The sequence below is a fragment of the Oncorhynchus masou genome, chromosome 6 (assembly GCF_036934945.1).
Source record: "Oncorhynchus masou masou isolate Uvic2021 chromosome 6, UVic_Omas_1.1, whole genome shotgun sequence".
NCBI classification, from domain to species: domain Eukaryota; kingdom Metazoa; phylum Chordata; class Actinopteri; order Salmoniformes; family Salmonidae; genus Oncorhynchus; species Oncorhynchus masou.
In genome coordinates, this window is record NC_088217.1 from 76268522 (window position 1) to 76288966 (window position 20445).

Consider the following 20445-nt stretch of genomic DNA (forward strand, 5'->3'; position numbering starts at 1 on the left):
TGAAATAGGACATTAATAATCTGTCAGTAGTTAGTTGAATCAGTACCTTTACACTGTTCTGTTTGTCTGTACAACAGCTAACCTCCCAGAATCAGAATCTTGTGATGTCACAATGAAGGCCTCATTGCCATGACTACCCACAGAAGCTCTCATGTGTAGTCAAATGCTGGAACAATTCACTTTTTTAGCCTATGCAGCACAGTCATAATTGATATTTACATTGAAGCCATGTAATGTGTATTACCCATGTTTTTAATTATCAAATAAAATGCTCTACCTCATATCAAATGGTTGACCATTCATAATACAGGTGTTTTGACTAATTCAAAGTCAATATGTTTTAGATATCACAACTAGCATCCAGGTTTACTTAGGTTATTTGTTTGATCTCAGCCTACCACTAATGTCAATGTTTACCAGTCAAACGTTTGGACACACCTCCTCATTCAAGGTTTTTTTCTATTTTTTTCTACATTGTAGAATAATAGTGAAGACATCAATACTATGAAATAACACAGAGTGGGGCAAAAAAGTATTTAGTCAGCCACCAATTGTGCAAGTTCTCCCACTTAAAAAGATGAGAGGCCTGTAATTCACTTTTAAAAAAAATCCATATGGCAAGAACAGTTCTAAACAGCAAAGAGAAATGACAGTCCATCATTACTTTAAGACATGAAGATCAGACAATCAGGAAAATGGCAAGAACTTTAAAAGTCCCCCCCCCAACCCGTCTTGTACGCTGCTGCTACTCTGTGTTTATCATATATGCATAGTCACTTTAAATGTACATTCATGTACATACTTCCTCAATTGGCCCGACCAACCAGTGCTCTCGCATATTGGCTAAACAGGTTATCTGCATTATGTCCCGCCACCCTCCACCAGTCAACCCCTATTTTACGCTTCTGCTACTCTCTGTTCATCATATATGCACAGTCACTTTAATCATATCTACATGTACATACTACCTCAATCAGCCTGACTAACAGGTATGTAGCCTCGCTACTTTTATAGCCTCGCTGTTATTTTTCACTGTCTTTTTACTGTTGTTTTATTTCTTTACTTAACTATTATTCACCTAATACCTTTCTTGAACTATTGGTTAGAGCCTGTAAGCTCAACACCTGTTGTATTCAGCGCACGTGACAAATAAACTTTGATTTGATTTGAAGAACCATCAAGCGCTATGATGAAACTGGCTCTCATGAGGACGGCCACAGGAAAGGAAGACCCAGAGTTACCTCTGCTGCAGAGGATACGTTCATTAGAGTTACCAGCCTCATAAATTGCATTCCAAAGAAATGCTTCACAGAGTTCAAGTAACAGACACATCTCAACATCAACTGTACAGAGGAGACTGCATGAATCAGTCCTTCATGGTCGAAATTCTGCAAAGAAACCACTACTAAAGGACACCAATATTAAGAAGAGACTTGCTTGGGCCTAGAAACACAAGCAATAGACATTAGACCAGTTGAAATCTGTCCATTTGTCTGATCAGTCCAAATGTGAGATTTTGGTTCCAACCGCTGTGTCTTTGTGAGATGCAGAGTAGGTGAATGGATGATCTCCGCATATGTAGTTCCCAGCGTGAAGCATGGAGGAGGTGTGATGGTATGGAGGTGCTTTGCTGGTGACACTGTCTGGGATTTATTTAGAATTCAAGCACACTTAACCGGCATGGCTACCACAGCATTCTGCAGCGATCCGCCATCCCATCTGGTTTTTGATTTGTTAATTATAGATAAAACGTATCGGTGCTCATTGGCCATTGGACATAAACATTAAGTTGGATATCGCAAACTCAACAATGAGTGGTTTGGAAGGAATCAGTGGCTAACTGCAAGCATTGCAATATAATCATTAGCCTGCTATTCACTGGAGTGGCTGTGTAGTCCCAAGTCTAAGATTAAGGGTCTCTTTTCCTAGTTTAAAATCATAAACATTAAACATTGGCCATGCTGTCACTGAAGCATTATTTGTGCCGCGCTCAAAACAACTGAACGGCAAAATCTGACTTTAGTAAGTTCAAGACATCTGGAAACTCGGGAAAAATGAGCTACGACTGGGAAAATACGTTTTGAACTTTCATCCAGCTCAGAATTGTACATTCGGAACTCAGGCCTCATTCTAGAGCTACGTTCTGAAGATCACTAACGTCATCATGATTCAAGCTTTTTGTTGTTGTTGAGTTTCCAGTTCTCTTGAAAGCACCATGAATCCAGAGGATGCCAGACTTTAATAACAAGGTTTGATGACAAAATTTTCCCACGATGGACAGCCGCGCCACCTTCCTGTTCAAGTGAGCACAGCACAACAAGGTGAGTCCAAAAATGTATTGTTTGCTGCTACATTAATGACGTAATATGGCAGAGAGATATATATATACTGTAGCTAAGAAAGTAAGCTGTTAGCAGACCATGTGCCTCACCGAATGAATGAACTATTCCACTACCAGACAAGGCTTTGCTGATAGCCAAGTGCAGCAGTGGTACTGATGTTGGGTCTCTGCTGTTGGGACAGCTTTATGTAGGCTCTAACAGTATGTGGGCACCATCTTTCACCGTTATAGTGCAATTAATGTATTGTTTAGTGTTGTATTGTGTAGTGATTTTGTTGGCATGCATCCAACATTTTTTCTTTTCTTTGCCCCACCAAGATATACAAACTAAAATCATCACTTATCATATTCCCTCTATCATTTTCCTCTCGATCATATTCCCCTCTATCATATTCCCCTCTATCATATTCCCTCTATCATATTCCCTTCCATCATATTCCTCTCTATCATATTCCTTCTGTCATATTCCCCTCTATCATTTTCCTTATATATCATATTCCCTCTATCATATTCCCTTCCATTATATTCCCCTCTATCATTTTCCCTTCCATTATATTCCCCTCTATCATATTCCCTTCCATCATATTCCCCTATATCATATTCTGGGAATTATATTCCCTCTATCATTTTCCTCTCGATCATATTCCCCTCTATCATATTCCCCTCTATCATATTCCCCTCTATCATATTCCCTCTATCATATTCCCTTCCATCATATTCCTCTCTATCATATTCCTTCTATCATATTCCCCTCTATCATTATCCTCATATATCATATTACCCTCTATCATATTCCGCTCTATCATATTTCTTCCGCCATATTCCCCTCAATGTTTTCTGTATCTGTCAGCGTTGTGTCCAGAGCATGGAGGCGCTACCAGGAGACAGGCCAGTACATCAGGGGACGTGGAGGAGGCCGTAGGAGGGCAACAACCCAGCAGCAGGACCGCTACCTCCACCTTTGTGCAAGGAGGAGCACTGCCAGAGCCCTGCAAAACGACCTCCAGCAGGCCACAAATGTGCATGTGTCTGCTCAAACGGTCAGAAACAGACTCCATGAGGGTGGTATGAGGGCCCGACGTCCACAGGTGGGGGTTGTGCTTACAGCCCAACACCATGCAGGACATTTGGCATTTGCCAGATAACACCAAGATTGGCAAATTCGCCACTGGCGCCCTGTGCTCTTCACAGATGAAAGCAGGTTCACACTGAGCACATGTGACAGACGTGACAGAGTCTGGAGACGCCATGGAGAACGTTCTGCTGCCTGCAACATCCTCCAGCATGACCGGTTTGGCGGTGGGTCAGTCATGGTGTGGGGTGGCATTTCTTTGGGGGGCCGCACAGCCCTCCATGTGCTCGCCAGAGGTAGCCTGACTGCCATTAGGTACCGAGATGAGATCCTCAGACCCCTTGTGAGACCATATGCTGGTGCGGTTGGCCCTGGGTTCCTCCTAATGCAAGACAATGCTAGACCTCATGTGGCTGGAGTGTGTCAGCAGTTCCTGCTAGAGGAAGGCATTGATGCTATGGACTGGCCCGCCCGTTCCCCAGACCTGAATCCAATTGAGCACATCTGGGACATCATGTCTCGCTCCATCCACCAAAGCCACGTTGCACCACAGACTGTCCAGGAGTTGGCGGATGCTTTAGTCCAGGTCTGGGAGGAGATCCCTCTGGAGACCATCCACCACCTCATCAGGAGCATGCCCAGGCATTGTAGGGAGGTCATACAGGCACATGGAGGCCACACACACTACTGAGCCTCATTTTGACTTGTTTTAAGGACATTACATCAAAGTTGGATCAGCCTGTAATGTGGTTTTCCACTTTAATTTTGAGTGTGACTCCGAATCCAGACCTCCATGAGTTGATAAATTTGATTTCCATTGATAATTTTTGTGTGAATTTGTTGTCAGCACATTCAACTATGTAAAGAAAAAAGTATTTAATAAGAATATTTCATTCATTCATATCTAGGATGTGTTATTTTAGTGTTCTCTTTATTTTCTTTAGCAGTGTATATCCTCAAATCAAATTTATTTATATAGCCCTTTGTACATCAGCTGATATCTCAAAGTGCTGTACAGAAACCCAGCCTAAAACCCCAAACAGCAAGCAATGTAGGTGTAGAAGCACGGTGGCTTGGAAAAACTCCCTAGAAAGGCCAAAACCTAGGAAGAAACCTAGAGAGGAACCAGGCTATGTGGGGTGGCCAGTCCTCTTCTGGCTGTGCCGGGTGGAGATTATAACAGAACATGGCCAAGATGTTCAAATGTTCATAAATGACCAGCATGGTCCAATTATAATATGGCAGAACAGTTGAAACTGGAGCAGCAGCACGGCCAGGTGGACTGGGGACAGCAAGGAGTCATCATGTCAGGTAGTCCTGAGGCATGGTCCTAGGGCTCAGGTCCTCCGAGAGAGTGAAAGAAAGAGAGAAAGAGAGAATTAGAGAGAGCACACCTAAATTCACCCATGACACCGAATAGGACAGGAGAAGTACTCCAGATATAACAAACTGACACTCGCCCCCCGACACATAAATTCTGCAGTATAAATACTGGAGGCTGAGACAGGAGGGGTCAGGAGACACTGTGGCCCCATCATAGGACACCCCCGGACTGGGCCAAACAGGAGGATATAACCCCACCCACTTTGCCAAAGCACAGCCCCCACACCAATAGAGGGATTTCTTCAACCACCAACTTACCATCCTGAGACAAGGCCGAGTATAGCCCACAAAGATCTCCTCCACGGCATAGCCCAAGGGGGGGGCGCCAACCCAGACAGGAAGATCACATCAGTGACTCAACCCACTCAAGTGACGCACCCCTTCTAGGGACGGCATGGAAGAGCCCCAGTAAGCCAGTGACTCAGCCCCTGTAATAGGGTTAGAGGCAGAGAATCCCAGTGGATAGAGGGTAACCGGCAAGGCAGAGACAGCAAGAGCGGTTCGTTGCTCCAGAGCCTTTCCGTTCACCTTCCCACTCCTGGGCCAGACTACACTTCAATCATATGATCCACTGAAGAGATGAGTCTCAGTAAAGACATAAAGGTTGAGACCGAGTTTGTGTCTCTTACATGGGTCGGCAGACCATTCCATAAAAATGGAGCTCTATAGGAGAAAGCCCTTCCTCCAGCTGTTTGCTTAGAAATTCTAGGGACAATTAGGAGGCCTGCGTCATGTGACCGTAGCGTATGTGTAGGTATGTATGGCAGGACCAAATCATAGAGATAGGTCGGAGCAAGCCCATGTAATGCTTTGTAGGTTAGCAGTAAAACCTTGAAATCAGTCCTTGCCTTGACAGGAAACCAGTGTAGGGAGGCTAGCACTGGAATAATATGATCAAATTTTTTGGTTCTAGTCAGGATTCTAGCAGCCGTATTTAGCACTAACTGAAGTTTATTTAGTGCTTTATCCGGGAAGCCGGAAAGTAGAGCATTGCAGTAGTTTAACCTAGAAGTGACAAAAGCATGAATTAATCTTTCTGCATCATTTTTGGACAGAAAGTTTCTGATTTTTGCAATGTTACGTAGATCGAAAAAAGCTGTCCTTGAAATGGTCTTGATATGTTCTTCAAAAGAGAGATCAGGGTCCAGAGTAACGCCGAGGTCCTTCACAGTTTTATTTGAGACTACTGTACAACCATTAAGATTAATTGTCAGATTCTACAGAAGATCTCTTTGTTTCTTGGGACCTAGAACAAGCATCTCTGTTTGTCTGAGTTTAAAAGTAAAAAGTTTGCAGCCATCCACTTACTTATGTCTGAAACACACGCTTCTAGCGAGGGCAATTTTGGGGCTTCACCATGTTTCATTGAAATGTACAGCTGTGTGTCATCCGCAAAGCAGTGAAAGTTAACATTATGTTTTCGAATGACATCCCCAAGAGGTAAAATACATAGTGAAAACAATAGTGGTCCTAAAACGGAACCTTGAGGAACACCGTAATTTACAGTTGTTTTGTCAGAGGACAAACCATTCACAGAGACAAACTGATATCTTTCCGACAGATAAGATCTACCCAGGCCAGAACTTGTCCGTGTAGACCAATTTGGGTTTCCAATCTCTCCAAAAGAATTTGGTGATCGATGGTATCAAAAGCAGCACTAAGGTCTAGGAGCACGAGGACAGATGCAGAGCCTCGGTCTGATGCCATTAAAAGGTCATTTACCACCTTCACAAATGCAGTCTCAGTGCTATGATGGGGTCTAAAACCAGACTGAAGCATTTCGTATACATTGTTTGTCTTCAGGAAGGCAGTGAGTTGCTGCGCAACAGCCTTTTCGAACATTTTTGAGAGGAATGGAAGATTCGATATAGGTCGATAGTTTTTTATATTTTCTGGGTCAAGGTTTGGCTTTTTCAAGAGAGGCTTTATTACTGCCACTTTTAGTGAGTTTGGTACACATCCGGTGGATATAGAGCCGTTTATTATGTTCAACATACGAGGGCCAAGCACAGGAAGCAGCTCTTTCAGTAGTTTAGTTGGAATAGGGTCCAGTATGCATCTTGAAGGTTTAGAGGACATGATTATTTTCATCATTGTGTCAAGAGATATAGTACTAAAACACTTGAGCATCTCTCTTGATCCCAGGTCCTGGCAGAGTTGTGCAGACTCAGGACAACTGAGCTTTGAAGGAATACGCAGATTTATTAAAGAGTCTGTAATTTGCTTTCTAATAATCATGACCTTTTCCTCAAAGAAGTTCAGGAATTTATCACTGCTGAAGTGAAAGCCATCCTCTCTTCTGAATGCTGCTTTTTAGTTAGCTTTGCGACAGTATCAAAAAGGAATGTCGGATTGTTCTTATTTTCCTCAATTAAGTTAGAAAAATAGGATGATCGAGCAGCAGTAAGGGCTCTTCGGTACTGCACGGTACTGTCTTTCCAAGCGAGTCGGAAGACTTCCAGTTTGGTGTGGCGCCATTTCCGTTCCAATTTTCTGGAAGCTTTTATAGCACGACTGTTGGGGTCTGAGCAGATTATTTGTTGCAATTGCAAACGTAATAAAATGGTGGTCCGATAGTCCAGGATTATGAGGAAAAACATTAAGATCCACAACATTTATTCCATGGGACAAAACTAGGTCCAGAGTATGACTGTGACAGTGAGTGGGTCCAGAGACATGTTGAACAAAACCCATATACTCTATAGTATCCCTCTCTATGATGTTCATCTCCATCATAATTTAAGGACCGACGCCGGAGAAGAGAAGCAGGTACGGGGAGTCAAATATTTAGTTGTGAACAGACATAGAACAATACAGGAACAGCTTCAGCACACTGGTAAACAAGGACAGATGACTTTCAATGCAGAAAGAGGGAATAAAGAGGGGAACCCGACAGATACAGAAGTGGGGAAGGTAATGATAGAGGTGATTGAGTCCAGGTGAGAACAATAATCGCTGACCCGCAGGATGGGGGAAGGCAGGTGTGAGTAATGATGATGACAGAAGCGATCAATGCTGGGGAGCTTGGTGCCCTCGACAGACATGGGGGAAGATAGAGGGAATATGTGTCCTGCTACCTATCAAATTCCCCTCTATCATATTCCTCTCCAACATTTTCCCTCTATCATAATGCCTCTATCATATTCATCAAATATCATATTAAACTCGATCACATTCCTCTCTATCATTTCCCCTCTATCATATTCCTCTCTTTGATTTTCCGCTCTATCAAATTCCTTCTATCATACTACCCTCTATCATTTTTACTATACATCATAATCCCCTCTATCATATTCCTCTCTGTCACGAGGGACTAGGTGTGTGAGGAAGAATCAGGCGCAGAGAGCAGAGTTCCACAGGAAGAAGTGCACTTCAATTCGGGACCAAAAACAATGCCCACAACACAGGGCGCGGAAAAATATGGACCAACTCAAAACACAGGGTACCAGGACCAGAGCACGAACACACCTAATAACACACAAACGTAACACAAGAATAATCACACACAAAACAAGGGCGGGTATACTAACTTTAAATAAGGAAGCCCATCAAGCAAACACAAATAGACACAGGTGCAACTAATAAGATAAAACAAACAGAAAACGAAAAAGGGATCGGTGGTGGCTAGCAGGCCGGTGATGACGACTGCCGAGCACCGCCGGAACAGGCAGAGGAGCCAACTTCGACGGAAGCCGTGACAGTAACCCCCCCACCCCCACCCTGACGTGCGGCTCCCGCAGCGCGCCGCCACTGGTCTTGAAGGCGACCCGGAGCGCGAGGTGCCGGGCGATCTGGGTGGAGGCAGTGGAAGTCTCTCAGGAGTGAAGGGTCCAAAATGTCCCCCACCGGTACCCAGCACCTCTCTTCCGGACCGTACCCCTCCAAGTCCATGAGGTACTGTAGGCCCCTCACCCGGCGTCTTTAGTCCAGAATGACATGTACAGTGTACGCCGGGGACCCCTCTATGTCCAGACGGGGTGGAGGGACCTCAGGCACCTCACCTTCTTGAAGGGGACCAGCCACCACCAGCCCGAGGAGAGACACATGAAACAAAGGGTTAATATGATAATACGTAGGAAGTTGTAACCTGAAACACACCTTGTTTATTCTCCTCGGGACTTTAAATGGCCCCACACACTGCTGCCCCAGCTTCCGTCAGGGCAGGCGGAGGGGCAGGTTTCGTGTCGAGAGCCAGACCCGGTCCCCCAGTGCGAACACGGGGGCATCACTGCGGTGCTGGTCAGCGCTCTTCTTCTGCCGTCCCCCCGCCAGTCTCAGCGAATCCTGGACGGCTTTCCAGGTGTCCTTTGAGTGCTGTACCCAATCCTCTACCTTAGGATCCTCGGTCTGGCTCTGATGCCATGGGGCCAGGACCGGCTGGTAGCCCAACACACACTGAAGAGGGGACATGTTCGTTGAGGAGTGGCGGAAGGAGTTCTGAGCGAGCTCAGCCCAAGGAACATACCTCACCCACTCACCTGGCCGGTCCCGGCCATATAACAGCAGAACCCTGCCTACATCCTGGTTTACTCGCTCCACCAGCCCATTACTCTCGGGGTGGAAGACATGGGGAAACAGGGCCTCCGCAGTCTGCAGGGCTGTAGGGAGACCGGGCAATGGGATGAGACGGCAGGACTTAGACAACCGATCCACAACGACACAACGGTCGGTGAGGAAGTCCACCGATAAGTGGGTCCACGGCCGTTGTGGAACGGGGAAGGGCTGTAACTTCCCTCTAGGCAAGTGTCGAGGAGCCTTGCTCTGAACTCACACCGAGCAGGAGGAGACATAAAATCTCACGTCCTTAGCCAACGTGGGCCACCTGTATCTCCCCCCTAAGACTCCGCACTGTCCTCTATGAGCCCAACGGATTAGCTTATCACGGACCCCCCTCGGCACGTACTGAGGCCCTGCTGGACACTGAGGGAGGGCCGGCTCTAACCGTGATGACTTCTCTATCTCCGCGTCCACCTCCCATACTACCGGTGCAACGAGACATGAAGGTGGAAGGATGGGGTCGGCTCGACGGACCACTCTTCGGTATCATAGAGACGGGACAGCGCGTCGGCTTTCGTCTTTTGGGAGCCTGGCCAGTACGAGATGGTGAAACGAAACCGGGTAAAGAACATGGCCCACCTAGCCTGACGCGGATTCAGTCTCCTCGCTGCTCGGATATACTCGAGAGTACGATGGTCAGTCCAGATGAGAAAAGGGTGCTTAGCCCCCTCAAGCCAATGTCTCCACACCTTCAGTACCTTGACTACAGCTAAGAACTCCTGGTCCCCCACATCATAGTTTCACTCCGCCGGACCGAGCTTCCACGAAAAGAAGGCACAAGGCCGGAGCTTTGGTGGCACGCCCGAGCGCTGGGACAGCATGGCCCCGACCCCAGCCTCGGACGCGTCCACCTGCACTATGAACGCTAAAGAGGGGTCCTGATACGCCAACACGGGCACATTGGTGAACAGCTCCTTCAGACGACTGAAAGCTCTGCTCGCCTCTGCTGACCAACGCAAGCGCACCGGTCCTCCCTTCAGCAGTGAGGTAATGGGAGTAGCCACCTGAACAAAACCCAGGAGTTGTGTAGTAATTGGCAATCCCTAAAAACCGCTGCACCTCTTTCACCGTGGTCGGAGTCAGCCAATTACGCACGGCTGTAACGCAGTCACACTCCATCACCACCCCGGAGGTAGAAATACGATAACCCAGGAAGGAAACGGCCTGTTTGAAGAACACACATTTCTCGGCCTTGACATACAGGTCATGCTCCAGCAGTCGCCCAAGTACCTTACGCACCAGAGACACTTGCGCCGCGCGTGTGGCAGAATAGATCAGGATGTCATCGATGTACACTACCACTCCCTGCCCGGGCAGGTCTCGGAGAATCTCGTCTACGAAGGATTGGAAGACGGCTAGAGCATTCTTCAACCCATATGGAATGATGCGGTACTGAGAATGGCCAGATGTAGTACTAAATGCGGTTTTCCACTCATTCCTTCCCCGGATATGCACCAGATTATACGCAGTCCTCAGGTCCAGTTTTGTGAAGAAGCGCGTCCCGTGAAATGATTCCACCGCCGTAGCGATGAGAGGTAGTGGGTAACTAAACTCCACTGTGATAGAATTTAGACCTCGATAATCAATGCACGGGCTCAGACCTCCCTCCTTCTTTTTCACAAAAAAAGAAGCTTGAGGAGACGGGTGATGCGAAGGGCCGAATGTACCCCTATCCTAGCGATTCAGTAACATATGTCTCCATAGCTACCGTCTCCTCCTGGGACAATGGGTACACGTGACTCCTTGGAAGTGCAGCGTTCTCCAGGAGGTCTATCACGCAGTCCCCTCGACGATGGGGTGGTAATTGGGTCGCCTTCCTCTTCCTGAAGGCGATAGCCAAATCGGCATATTCAGAGGGAATGCGCACGGTGGAAACCTGGTCTGGACTCTCCACCGTAGTCGCACCAACGGAAACTCCTATACACCTGCCTGAACACTCCTCTGACCACCCTCTAAGAGCCCCCTGTCGCCAGGAAATCACCGGGTTCTGATGAGCTAGCCAGGGAATTCCCAACACCACTGGAAACGCAGGTGAATCGATAAGGAACAGACTAATCTGCTCCTTATGACCCCCCTGCGTTACCATGTCCAGTGGCACCATGGCCTCCCTGACCACTCCTGACCCAAATGGTCGGCTATCTAAGGAGTGCAAGGGGAAAGGTAGGTCTAACGACACCAGGGGAATCCCTAGCCTTAACGCGAGCCCACGATCCATGAAGTTCCCAGCTGCGCCTGAATCGACTAGCGCCTTATGCTGTAGAGAGCGAGAAAACCCAGGAAAAGAGGTTAACACAAACATATGACCGACAGGAAGCTCTGGGTGAGTCACCTTGTGCTGACTCACCTGGGGTGACCGAGTAGTGCTCCGCCTGCCCCCACGACTCCCAGCCGAGTTCCTCCAGCACCGGTCGGCCGTGTGTCCTCGCCGACCACAACTGGTGCAGGAGGAAACTCCTCCTCCGGGTCCCCCTCGATGCAGCCCCCCCTAACTCCATGGGGATGGGAGCAGGAGGACCTGGGGGTGGAAACAACAGGGCCTGTTCCAGATGCCCGCAGGCAGCCAGCAGGTTGTCCAGACAAATAGACGGTAGTGATCCCTCGCCGAGCCTGGGCCATTCCACACTGCGTTTGTCCACTCCAGGGCTCATCCTAGTCAGACAGGAGACGAGGACGCTCCCGTTCTCCTCCCCTGAGGGAGTAGGATGGACGGTCACCAGGTATAGTTCTAGTTGGAGGAGGAACCCCTGACACCCAGCCGCCGTCCCATCATACTCCCTAGAGAGCGCCAGTCGCAGAGCCCCGGAGCTGGATGCTGTAGCAGGGGAAGGAGGTGCTGGTGGAGGGGTGCTGGAGATGAGGTAGGAAGGCCACTCCTCTCCCATCGGTCCATCCTCTCCATCATCAGATCCTCCGGCGATCCTATTCGGTGGAGAATGCTGGTGTGATGGAGGACCCTCTCCTCCATCGATGGGATAGGAGGTGCGGCTGCTTCTGCTGATTCCAATCACGGGGTGCGGGAGTCTGTCACGAGGGACTAGGTGTGTGAGGAAGAATCAGGCGCAGAGAGCAGAGAGTTCCACAGGAAGAAGTGCACTTTAATTCGAAAGCAATGCCCACAACACATGGTGCGGAAAAATATGGACCAACCCAAAACACAGGGTACCAGGTCCAGAGCACGAACACACCTAATAACACACAAACATAACACAAGAATAATCCCGCACAAAACAAGAGCGGGTATACTAACTTTAAATAAGGAAATCTATCAAGCAAACACAAATAGACACAGGTGCAACTAATAAGACAAAATAAACAGAAAACGAAAAAGGGATCGGTGGTGGCTAGCAGGCCGGTGAAGACGACTGCCGAGCCCCGACCAAACAGGCAGAGGAGTAAACTTTGGCGGAAGTTGTGACACCCTCTATCATATTCCCTCTATCATAATCATCTCTATCATAAATTAGGTACTGGGAGTTAAACATTTAAATGGGGAACAGACATAGAACAAGACAGGAACAGCTTCAGCACACTGGTAAACAAGGACAGATGACTTTCAATGCAGAAACAGGGAACAGAGAGGGGAACCCAACGGATATGGGGAAGGTAACGACAGAGGTGAGCAGGAGTGACACATATTCCCCTATCATATCATATTCCCTCTATCATATTCCTCTCTTTTATATTTCTCTATATCATGTTCCCCTCCATCATATTCCCCTATATCATATTCCTCTCATTCCCCTCTCTATCATATTCCCTCTATCATTTCCCTCTCTATCATATTCCTGTCTATCATATTCCTTAAATATCATATTACATTCTATCACATGTATTATACTTCATATTCTCTCTTTCATTTTCCCCACTGTCAAATTCCTCTCTATCATATATCATATTCCCCTCTCAATCATTCCCTATCTCTCTATCATATTCCCTCTATCATTTCCCTCTATCATATTCATATTCCTAAATATCATATCATATTCTATCATATTCCCTCTATTATTCTATCATATTCCCTCTATCATATTCCCCTGTCATATTCCCCTCTGTCATATTCCATTCAATTATATTCCCCTCTATCATATTCCCTCTGTCATATTCCACTCTATCATGTATTATGACTATCATCCCCTCTTATTACATTCTATATAATATATTCTGTCCCTCTATCATGTCAGTGATATCCCCTCTATCATGTACCTCTATCATATTTCTATGGCTCTTTGAGTGATGTATTGTTGTCCCTACCTTCTTGTGTTTCTTGCTGTTTTCTGTGCCCTACAATGTTTGTGCCCTGTTTTGTTCTGCTAACATGTTGTTGCCTCCATGTTGTTGTCATGTGTTGCTGCCGTGGTATGTTGTCGTGTTGGGTCTATCATTATGTAGTGTTGTGTTGTCACTCTTGTTGTATGTCTATCATGTTTTGTCTATATTTATATGTTTATCATAGCCCCCATCCCCTCTAGAAGGCTTTTATTTTGTCCCTACCTTCATTGTTTCAATTTGTTCTTAACTGTTTTGCCCGAGTTAAATAAATGTTTAATGAAATCAAATAATTAAATATATATTCCTCTCTAGCATATTATCTTATGTAGTGTTGTCCCTGTCATCATCTCCCTCTATCATATTTGTCCTTCATCATATTTTCTATCATATTCCCTCATCATATTAATTTTATCATATTTCTATCATATTCCCCTATATCAATTCCTCTTATCATTACCTCTCTATCATATTCCTCTAATATCATATTCCCTAGCATATTCATCTATCATATTACCTCTCTATCATATTCTCTATCATATTCCTCTCTATCATATTCCCTCTATCATATTCCCCTCTATCATATTCCTATATCATATTCCTCTCTATCATATTCCATATTCTTCTATCATATTCTATCATATTTCTCTATCATATTCCTCTATCATATTCCTCTCTATCATATTCCTCTCTATCATATTCCTCTCTATCATATTCCTCTCTATCATATTCCTCTCTATCATATTCCTCTCTATCATATTCCCCTGTATCATCTTCCCTCTATCATATTCCTCTCTATCATATACCTCTATATCATATTCCTCTCTATCATGTTCCACTCAATCTTATTCCTCTCTACCCTCCACCTCCTCATCTCAGCACCGCTCCGCTCCATCGGGTAGATTTGGAATTCAACATTTTAACAGTGCAACACTCCCCAGATTTGTGAAATGTAAACATTGTGTGTTTAAACTGTGTTATACAGTATGCCTTGACAAAAATCAAACAGAGAGTAAACCTTTTTTATAGATTTTATTTATTGCATTTTTCATTGCATGCAAAAATACAGTATCCCGCCCTGCTCTCTCTCTCTAATACCCAGTCTACTCATCCATCTTCAAGCTTTCATCCTTCCCCTGCTCTTCTATCACCCTCTCAGTTCCACATCCAGCTGGCTCCCTCTTTTTCTTCTTCTCTAGTCTCTTCCTCTCCTCTTTCCTCCTCTTTTCTCTCTTCTTCTCCTCCTTTTCTTGAATCTTTCTCTCCATCTCCAAGAACTCAGCTTGAGCTTTCTCTCTCTTTTTCAGCTCCTCAGAACACTTCTTCTCTTTCTTAATCCTGTCTTTCATCATGTCATTATGTATCTTCATCAGCCCCTCTAACCTCTTTTTCTCTGCCTTTTCCTTCTCTTTTCTTTCCTTCTCTCTCTTTTTCTGTTCTAACTTCTCCCTCTTTTTCTCAGCCTTCATGACTTTCTTCTGCTCTTTCTCTCTCTCATTCATCTCTTTCTTCTCCCTCTTTTTGTTCTCCTCCTCCTTGTTTTTCTTCTCCTTTCTCTCTTTCTCATCATCTTTCAACTTCTTATGCAGTTTCTTATTTTTCTCTTTTTCCTTCATCTTCAAAAATGGGATTTTCTGCATGTGGTTCATGACCAGAAAGCCCAGTCTTCCAAGGATGGTCTCTGCTCTCTCTGATGAAGCCATCCCATTGGAGCTCTTGGAATGGGCACAGTCCGCCTCACGCTTCAATCCCTCCCTCTGTCTCACCTCCTCCTTGACGCTCCTCTCTTCACTCTCAATATCAATGCCTATCCAATAATCCTGACAGGAAGACATTGACTCTAGATGTAATATTGTTCCAATGTGTCACATTCAATGCACATTTGAGTGATCGACATACAATGATGACCTCATGGGGCACACAATTTGGAGGACAGTAATTAAGGTCCCTTGTTTTTTTTGTATTCCCATTATATTTTACAATACCCATAGATGTTCTTCCTGGGTCCATACTAAAAGTAATACAAATGTTAACTCTAGTGAGGGGTGATGTTTCATACTATGAGCAAAGAGCCGCAAGGTTGGGGTCAATTCCAGTCAATTCAAGAAGAACTCTAAAATTCCAATTCTCTTCAATGCTTTGAATTGAAATGGAACTGACCCCCATACCTGTAAAGTTGTAGTGTAAAATAGGACACCTACCTTTGCCTCTTCCAGGGTCCAGGTCCTGGGTTCATCATTGCGGGTTGCATCTGGGTTAACATCTGGGTCCAGCTGGTGAGTGTGAGGGCAGAGATCCACCTCTTCACTAGGGCCCTTCACTTTCTGCTCTGGCTCCTTGTGGTCCTTGTCATGGATGCATCCCAGGATAGGAGGAATTGCTCGGACAGGGCTTTTATCACCTGTCAGTTCCTCTCTCTTGACAGTGGGTGCAACTGCACTTGCCTCGGTGTCAACTGAGCACTCTGTGTTGTCCTCAACTGTCTCCTCTGGCAGTTGGTGGTCGTTGTTGTTGTGGATGCATGCCAGAACTGAAGGACTTTTATCTTCCCAAGTGTAAATGGCAACAGTTGCTTCTTTGTCTACTGAGAACTCTGTGTTGTCCTCAACTTTCTCCCATAGCTGTTTGTGGTCCATGCTGTGGGTGCAGGGCAGCCTTAGAGGCCGTGCTGTGGGTGCAGGAAGACTCTTATCAGCTGAAAACTCCTCTTGGAGGACAGCGGACACGGAAGCGGCAGATTCACTGGCGACTGGACACTTGTTGGTTCCCTCTACTGCCTCCTCTGGCAGTTTGTAGTCAATGTCAAAGAGATGGGCTGCCCATCGGTTCTCTCTCTTGACAGTGGCTGTGTCCTCAGTGGCCTCTTTGGCAATTCGGCACCCTGTGGCACAAACAGCAGGCTGGGAGGTTTCCGGGACAATGAATGAATTGCCAACGAACCGCTGAGCCAGTGGTGGGAGGGAGAAAGGATAGAATCTGTCCTCTTCCTTTACTGAGACCTCAGTGGTTCCCTCTACTGTCTGCTGTGGTGGAATGGAGTCATCGTTATAAAAGTGTGGCAGGTATCGATGCAGCTTTGAGGAAAGATGTGTATCTGTCAATAAGTCCTCTCTTTTACGAGTAGATACATCTGCTGTGGCCTCTGTAGCAACTGGGCACTCAGCAGGGACAAAGTATGAAAATACAATGAACCGCTGTGCATCCTGAGTGCGTATGGCCAATGGAGAGGGGGGTTGCAACATGGTTGGTATAGGCCTCCGATTGGTGAAAGCCAGCGGTGGGAGGGAGTCAATACAGGGAGCCATGAACTCAGTGAGTGGACGGTTGGTCACATCTCTCACATTCTGTGGGAGAAAAGAAACAGACATGTTGAAAGTGATCACATTCACGACATACAGACTTTATGAGTCAACGCTATTTACTTATACATCACATATACAGTGCCTTCGGAAAGTATTCAGACCCCTTCACTTTTTCCACATTTTGTTAGGAGAATCCAAGTTAGGTTGGATGGGGAGATTTTCTGCACAGCTATTTTCCGGTCTCTCCAGAGATGTTCGATCCGGTACAAGTCCAGTCTCTGGATGGGCCAATAAAGGACATTCAGAGACTTGTCCCGAAGAAACTTCTGCGTTGTCTTGGCTATGTACATAGGGTAATTGTTCTGTTGGAAGGTGACTCTTCACCACACTCTGATGTCCTGATTGTTCTGGAGCAGGTTGTCATCAAGGATTTCTCTGTACTTTGCTCTGTTCATCTTTGCCTAGATCCTGACTAGTCTCCCATTCCCTGTAATGGAAAAACATCCCCACAGCATGATGCTGCCACCACCATGCTTCACCGAAGGGGTGGTGGCAGATTTACTCCAGATGTGACCCTTGGCATTGGGGCAAAAGAGGTCAATCTTGATTTCATCAGACCAGAGCATCTTGTTTCTCATGGTCTGAGAGACTTCAGACAGGCTGTCATGTGTCTTCTACTGAGGAGTAGTTTCCATCTGGCCACTCTACCTTAATGGCCTGATTGATGGAGTGCTGCAGAGATGGTTGTCCTTCTGGAAGGTCCTCCCATCTCCACAGAGGAACTCTAGAGCTCTGTCAGAGTCACCATCTGGTTCTTGGTCACCTCCCTGACCAAGGCCCTTCTCCCCCGATTGCTCAGTTTGGCTGGGCGGCCAGCTCTAGGAAGAGTCTTGGTGTTTCCAAACATCTTCCATTTAAGAATCATTGAGAACAGTGCGTTCTTGGGGACCTTCAATGTTGAGGAGAGGTTTTGTACCCTTCCCCAGATCTGTGCCTCGACACAATCCTGTTTTGGAGCTCTACGGAGAATTCCTTCAACCTCAGGTTTGTTGTTTGCTCTGACATGAACTGTAAACTGTGGGACCTTATATAGACAGGTGTGTGCCTTTCCAAATCATGTCCAATCAGTTGAAAATACAACTGGTGGATTCCAGTCATGTTGCAGAAACATCTCAAGGATGATCAGTGGAAACAGGATGAACATGAGCTAATTTCCAGTCTCATAGCAAAGGGTCTGAAGACTTACGTAAAAAAGATATTTCAACATTTCTAAAAACCTGTATTTGCTTTGTCAATATGGGGTATTGTTTGTAGATTGCTGAGAATTTGCATATATTCAATCAATTTTAAAATAAGGCTATTACGTAAAATAAGGTAGAAAAAGTCAAGGTGTCCGAATTCTTTCCAAAGGCACTGTATATATCTAGTGTCCTCTCAGATGCTATGCACCAGTCTTTACCAACCCTGAGTCTTCTAGCCAATGGGTCAACTAATTGTAAAAATACATGCCCCACACCCAGTATAACATTTGACATTTTAGACATCTTGCAGATGCTTTTATCCAGAACGACTTACAGTTAGTGCATTCAACTTAAGGTAACTAGGTGGGACAACCATATAATCCTGATATGAAGGTCTACGAGAGATCGCTTGGTCTAGTTATTTTTATTTATTTAAGACAACCATAAGAACTGAGGACTATGTCCATAACTATACCTAAACAGAGAGACAGACCCGATACAACACAAGAAAGATGTCAGACAAAATATTGTTAGTTTACAATTCATGGCATATCGCACATTTTGCCCGTATATTGACATGTATTTGCTTTAATCAATATTGTTCAATAGAACTCTAGTCAACTTTGTCAAAGTTGGTCTTGTTACCTCCTCAATCAGGCTTGGCATTTTCCTCGTCTCAAACCAAATCCTCTTCATCTCCTTCTCCTGCTCCCTCTGGATCTGTCTCACCAGAGCCAACCTGGATCCCAGCTCCATCATGTAGTCTGTCTGGATCTCACTTTCCTTCAACTGACACTCAGCCCTCCTCTGTGTCAGCGTTGAACCCTCCATGTCTTCCTCCTAGCTAACAATAACTCTGAAAAATACATAACGTTGTCGTAAGTGGCGTGTTGCTCACCAAAGAATAATGCATCTCTTTACAATGTGCACACATTTTCTTCCCATTTACTGACAATGAAGCAAGTGACAATCCTGATCCAGAGATGATTACGCAATAGGCCTATCTGAATTACTAGTCAAAAGTTGGCAACTGGAAACTCGACCAAGTTCAAATTAATCACAATTTTGCCTTTCCTATCATTATGTACACAATATCCTTATGACATCATCATTGTGATGCAAGGCGTTGCCATTGGAGATGACAAGGCACAACACAGACTTTAAAAAGAAAACTTCATTCTCCCTCTGTACGTTACTACTGAGCCCTATCCACCCCCCACTCCATATTGGGCCTGGTTTACACAAAACACACTAATCACTTATATCATATCATTCAAAAAAGGTTTGGGGTAGAAAATGACTCTGTATCCATGCAGGACCTAACTTACTGTACAGTTTCATATATTGTATAAAACAAGGAGGTAAACACTCCAGTCTTCTCTTTGAGTGCCCCTGTGTGCACCTTCATGCAAAGAGGTCTATCAATTCAACCATTTGAAATGGATGACCATTCATTTAAGAAAAACTGATTTTCATTAGCAATTTAGCAACTACAAATTAGGAAGGTCGACTTGTTTTTTTACATAACCTTCCCTTTGGTACATATTTATTCAGATAATTGATGACAATATCAGTTGTTATTAACACAGAGAGAGGGTTTTCTTTCATCAATATAATGCATTTGCCATTAGTCTGACTCACTATAACAACTAACATGTCATCTCAGGTGTCAGGATGAACCATTTTCTCACAGAAATTGGATTCAAACAAACTGTCTCTCGTCAACAGTTTCACTTGTCACCATGATTGCATGTTAGGCCTAAATAAAAGGTCATGTAAGTACACAAGTAATTTGAAAAGTAGTTATTCTACAGAAACATAGTTATACAGTAAGTTATATTACAACCTACCTCTCCAGTAAGCAGCGTGTTCTCTCTCTAATGAAATTGGACATTAATAATCTGTCAGTAGTTAGTTGAATCAGTACCTTTACACTGTTCTGTTTGTCTGTACAACAGCTAACCTCCCAGAATCAGAATCTTGTGATGTCACAATGAAGGCCTCATTGCCATGACTACCCACAGAAGCTCTCATGTGTAGTCAAATGCTGGAACAATTCACTTTTTTAGCCTATGCAGCACAGTCATAACTGATATTTACATTGAATCCATATATATAAGTTTAAACATTATTTAAAAACAATTTAAATATAGTATATAGAATTGTTGTGGGTCTAAGGTAGATGATTGATTGAGTATTTATTGGGTCATTATGCTTGTGTATTATGTGTATTATGTATGTTTGTAATAGTGTGTTATATGTGAAATATTATTGTATTTTAAT

General features: G+C 45.0%; 1 protein-coding gene across 1 annotated transcript; it reads right to left on the bottom strand.

The window, feature by feature from the left end:
* Positions 1-14405: 14405 nt before the first annotated feature.
* LOC135542657 (apical junction molecule-like) lies at positions 14406-20160 on the bottom strand. The gene is made up of 4 exons (XM_064969771.1): positions 20013-20160; positions 18808-19018; positions 15821-16963; positions 14406-15439 (listed from the first exon to the last, which is right to left on the bottom strand). Exons 2-4 carry the CDS (start codon positions 18991-18993, stop codon positions 14723-14725), a joined length of 2046 nt encoding a protein of 681 aa, XP_064825843.1. The 5' UTR covers positions 18994-19018; positions 20013-20160; the 3' UTR covers positions 14406-14722.
* Positions 20161-20445: the final 285 nt, after the last annotated feature.

Bases quoted from the DNA above. Each gene is read 5' to 3' on its own strand.
- LOC135542657 (XM_064969771.1), bottom strand. From the start codon at position 18,993: ATGGAGGGTTCAACGCTGACACAGAGGAGGGCTGAGTGTCAGTTGAAG. The intron at 16,964-18,807 runs GTAACAAGACCA...TTTCTCCCACAG, and splicing joins TGCCAAGCCTGATTGAGGAG to AATGTGAGAGATGTGACCAA. The intron at 15,440-15,820 runs GTAGGTGTCCTA...TCTTCCTGTCAG, and splicing joins GGACCCTGGAAGAGGCAAAG to GATTATTGGATAGGCATTGA.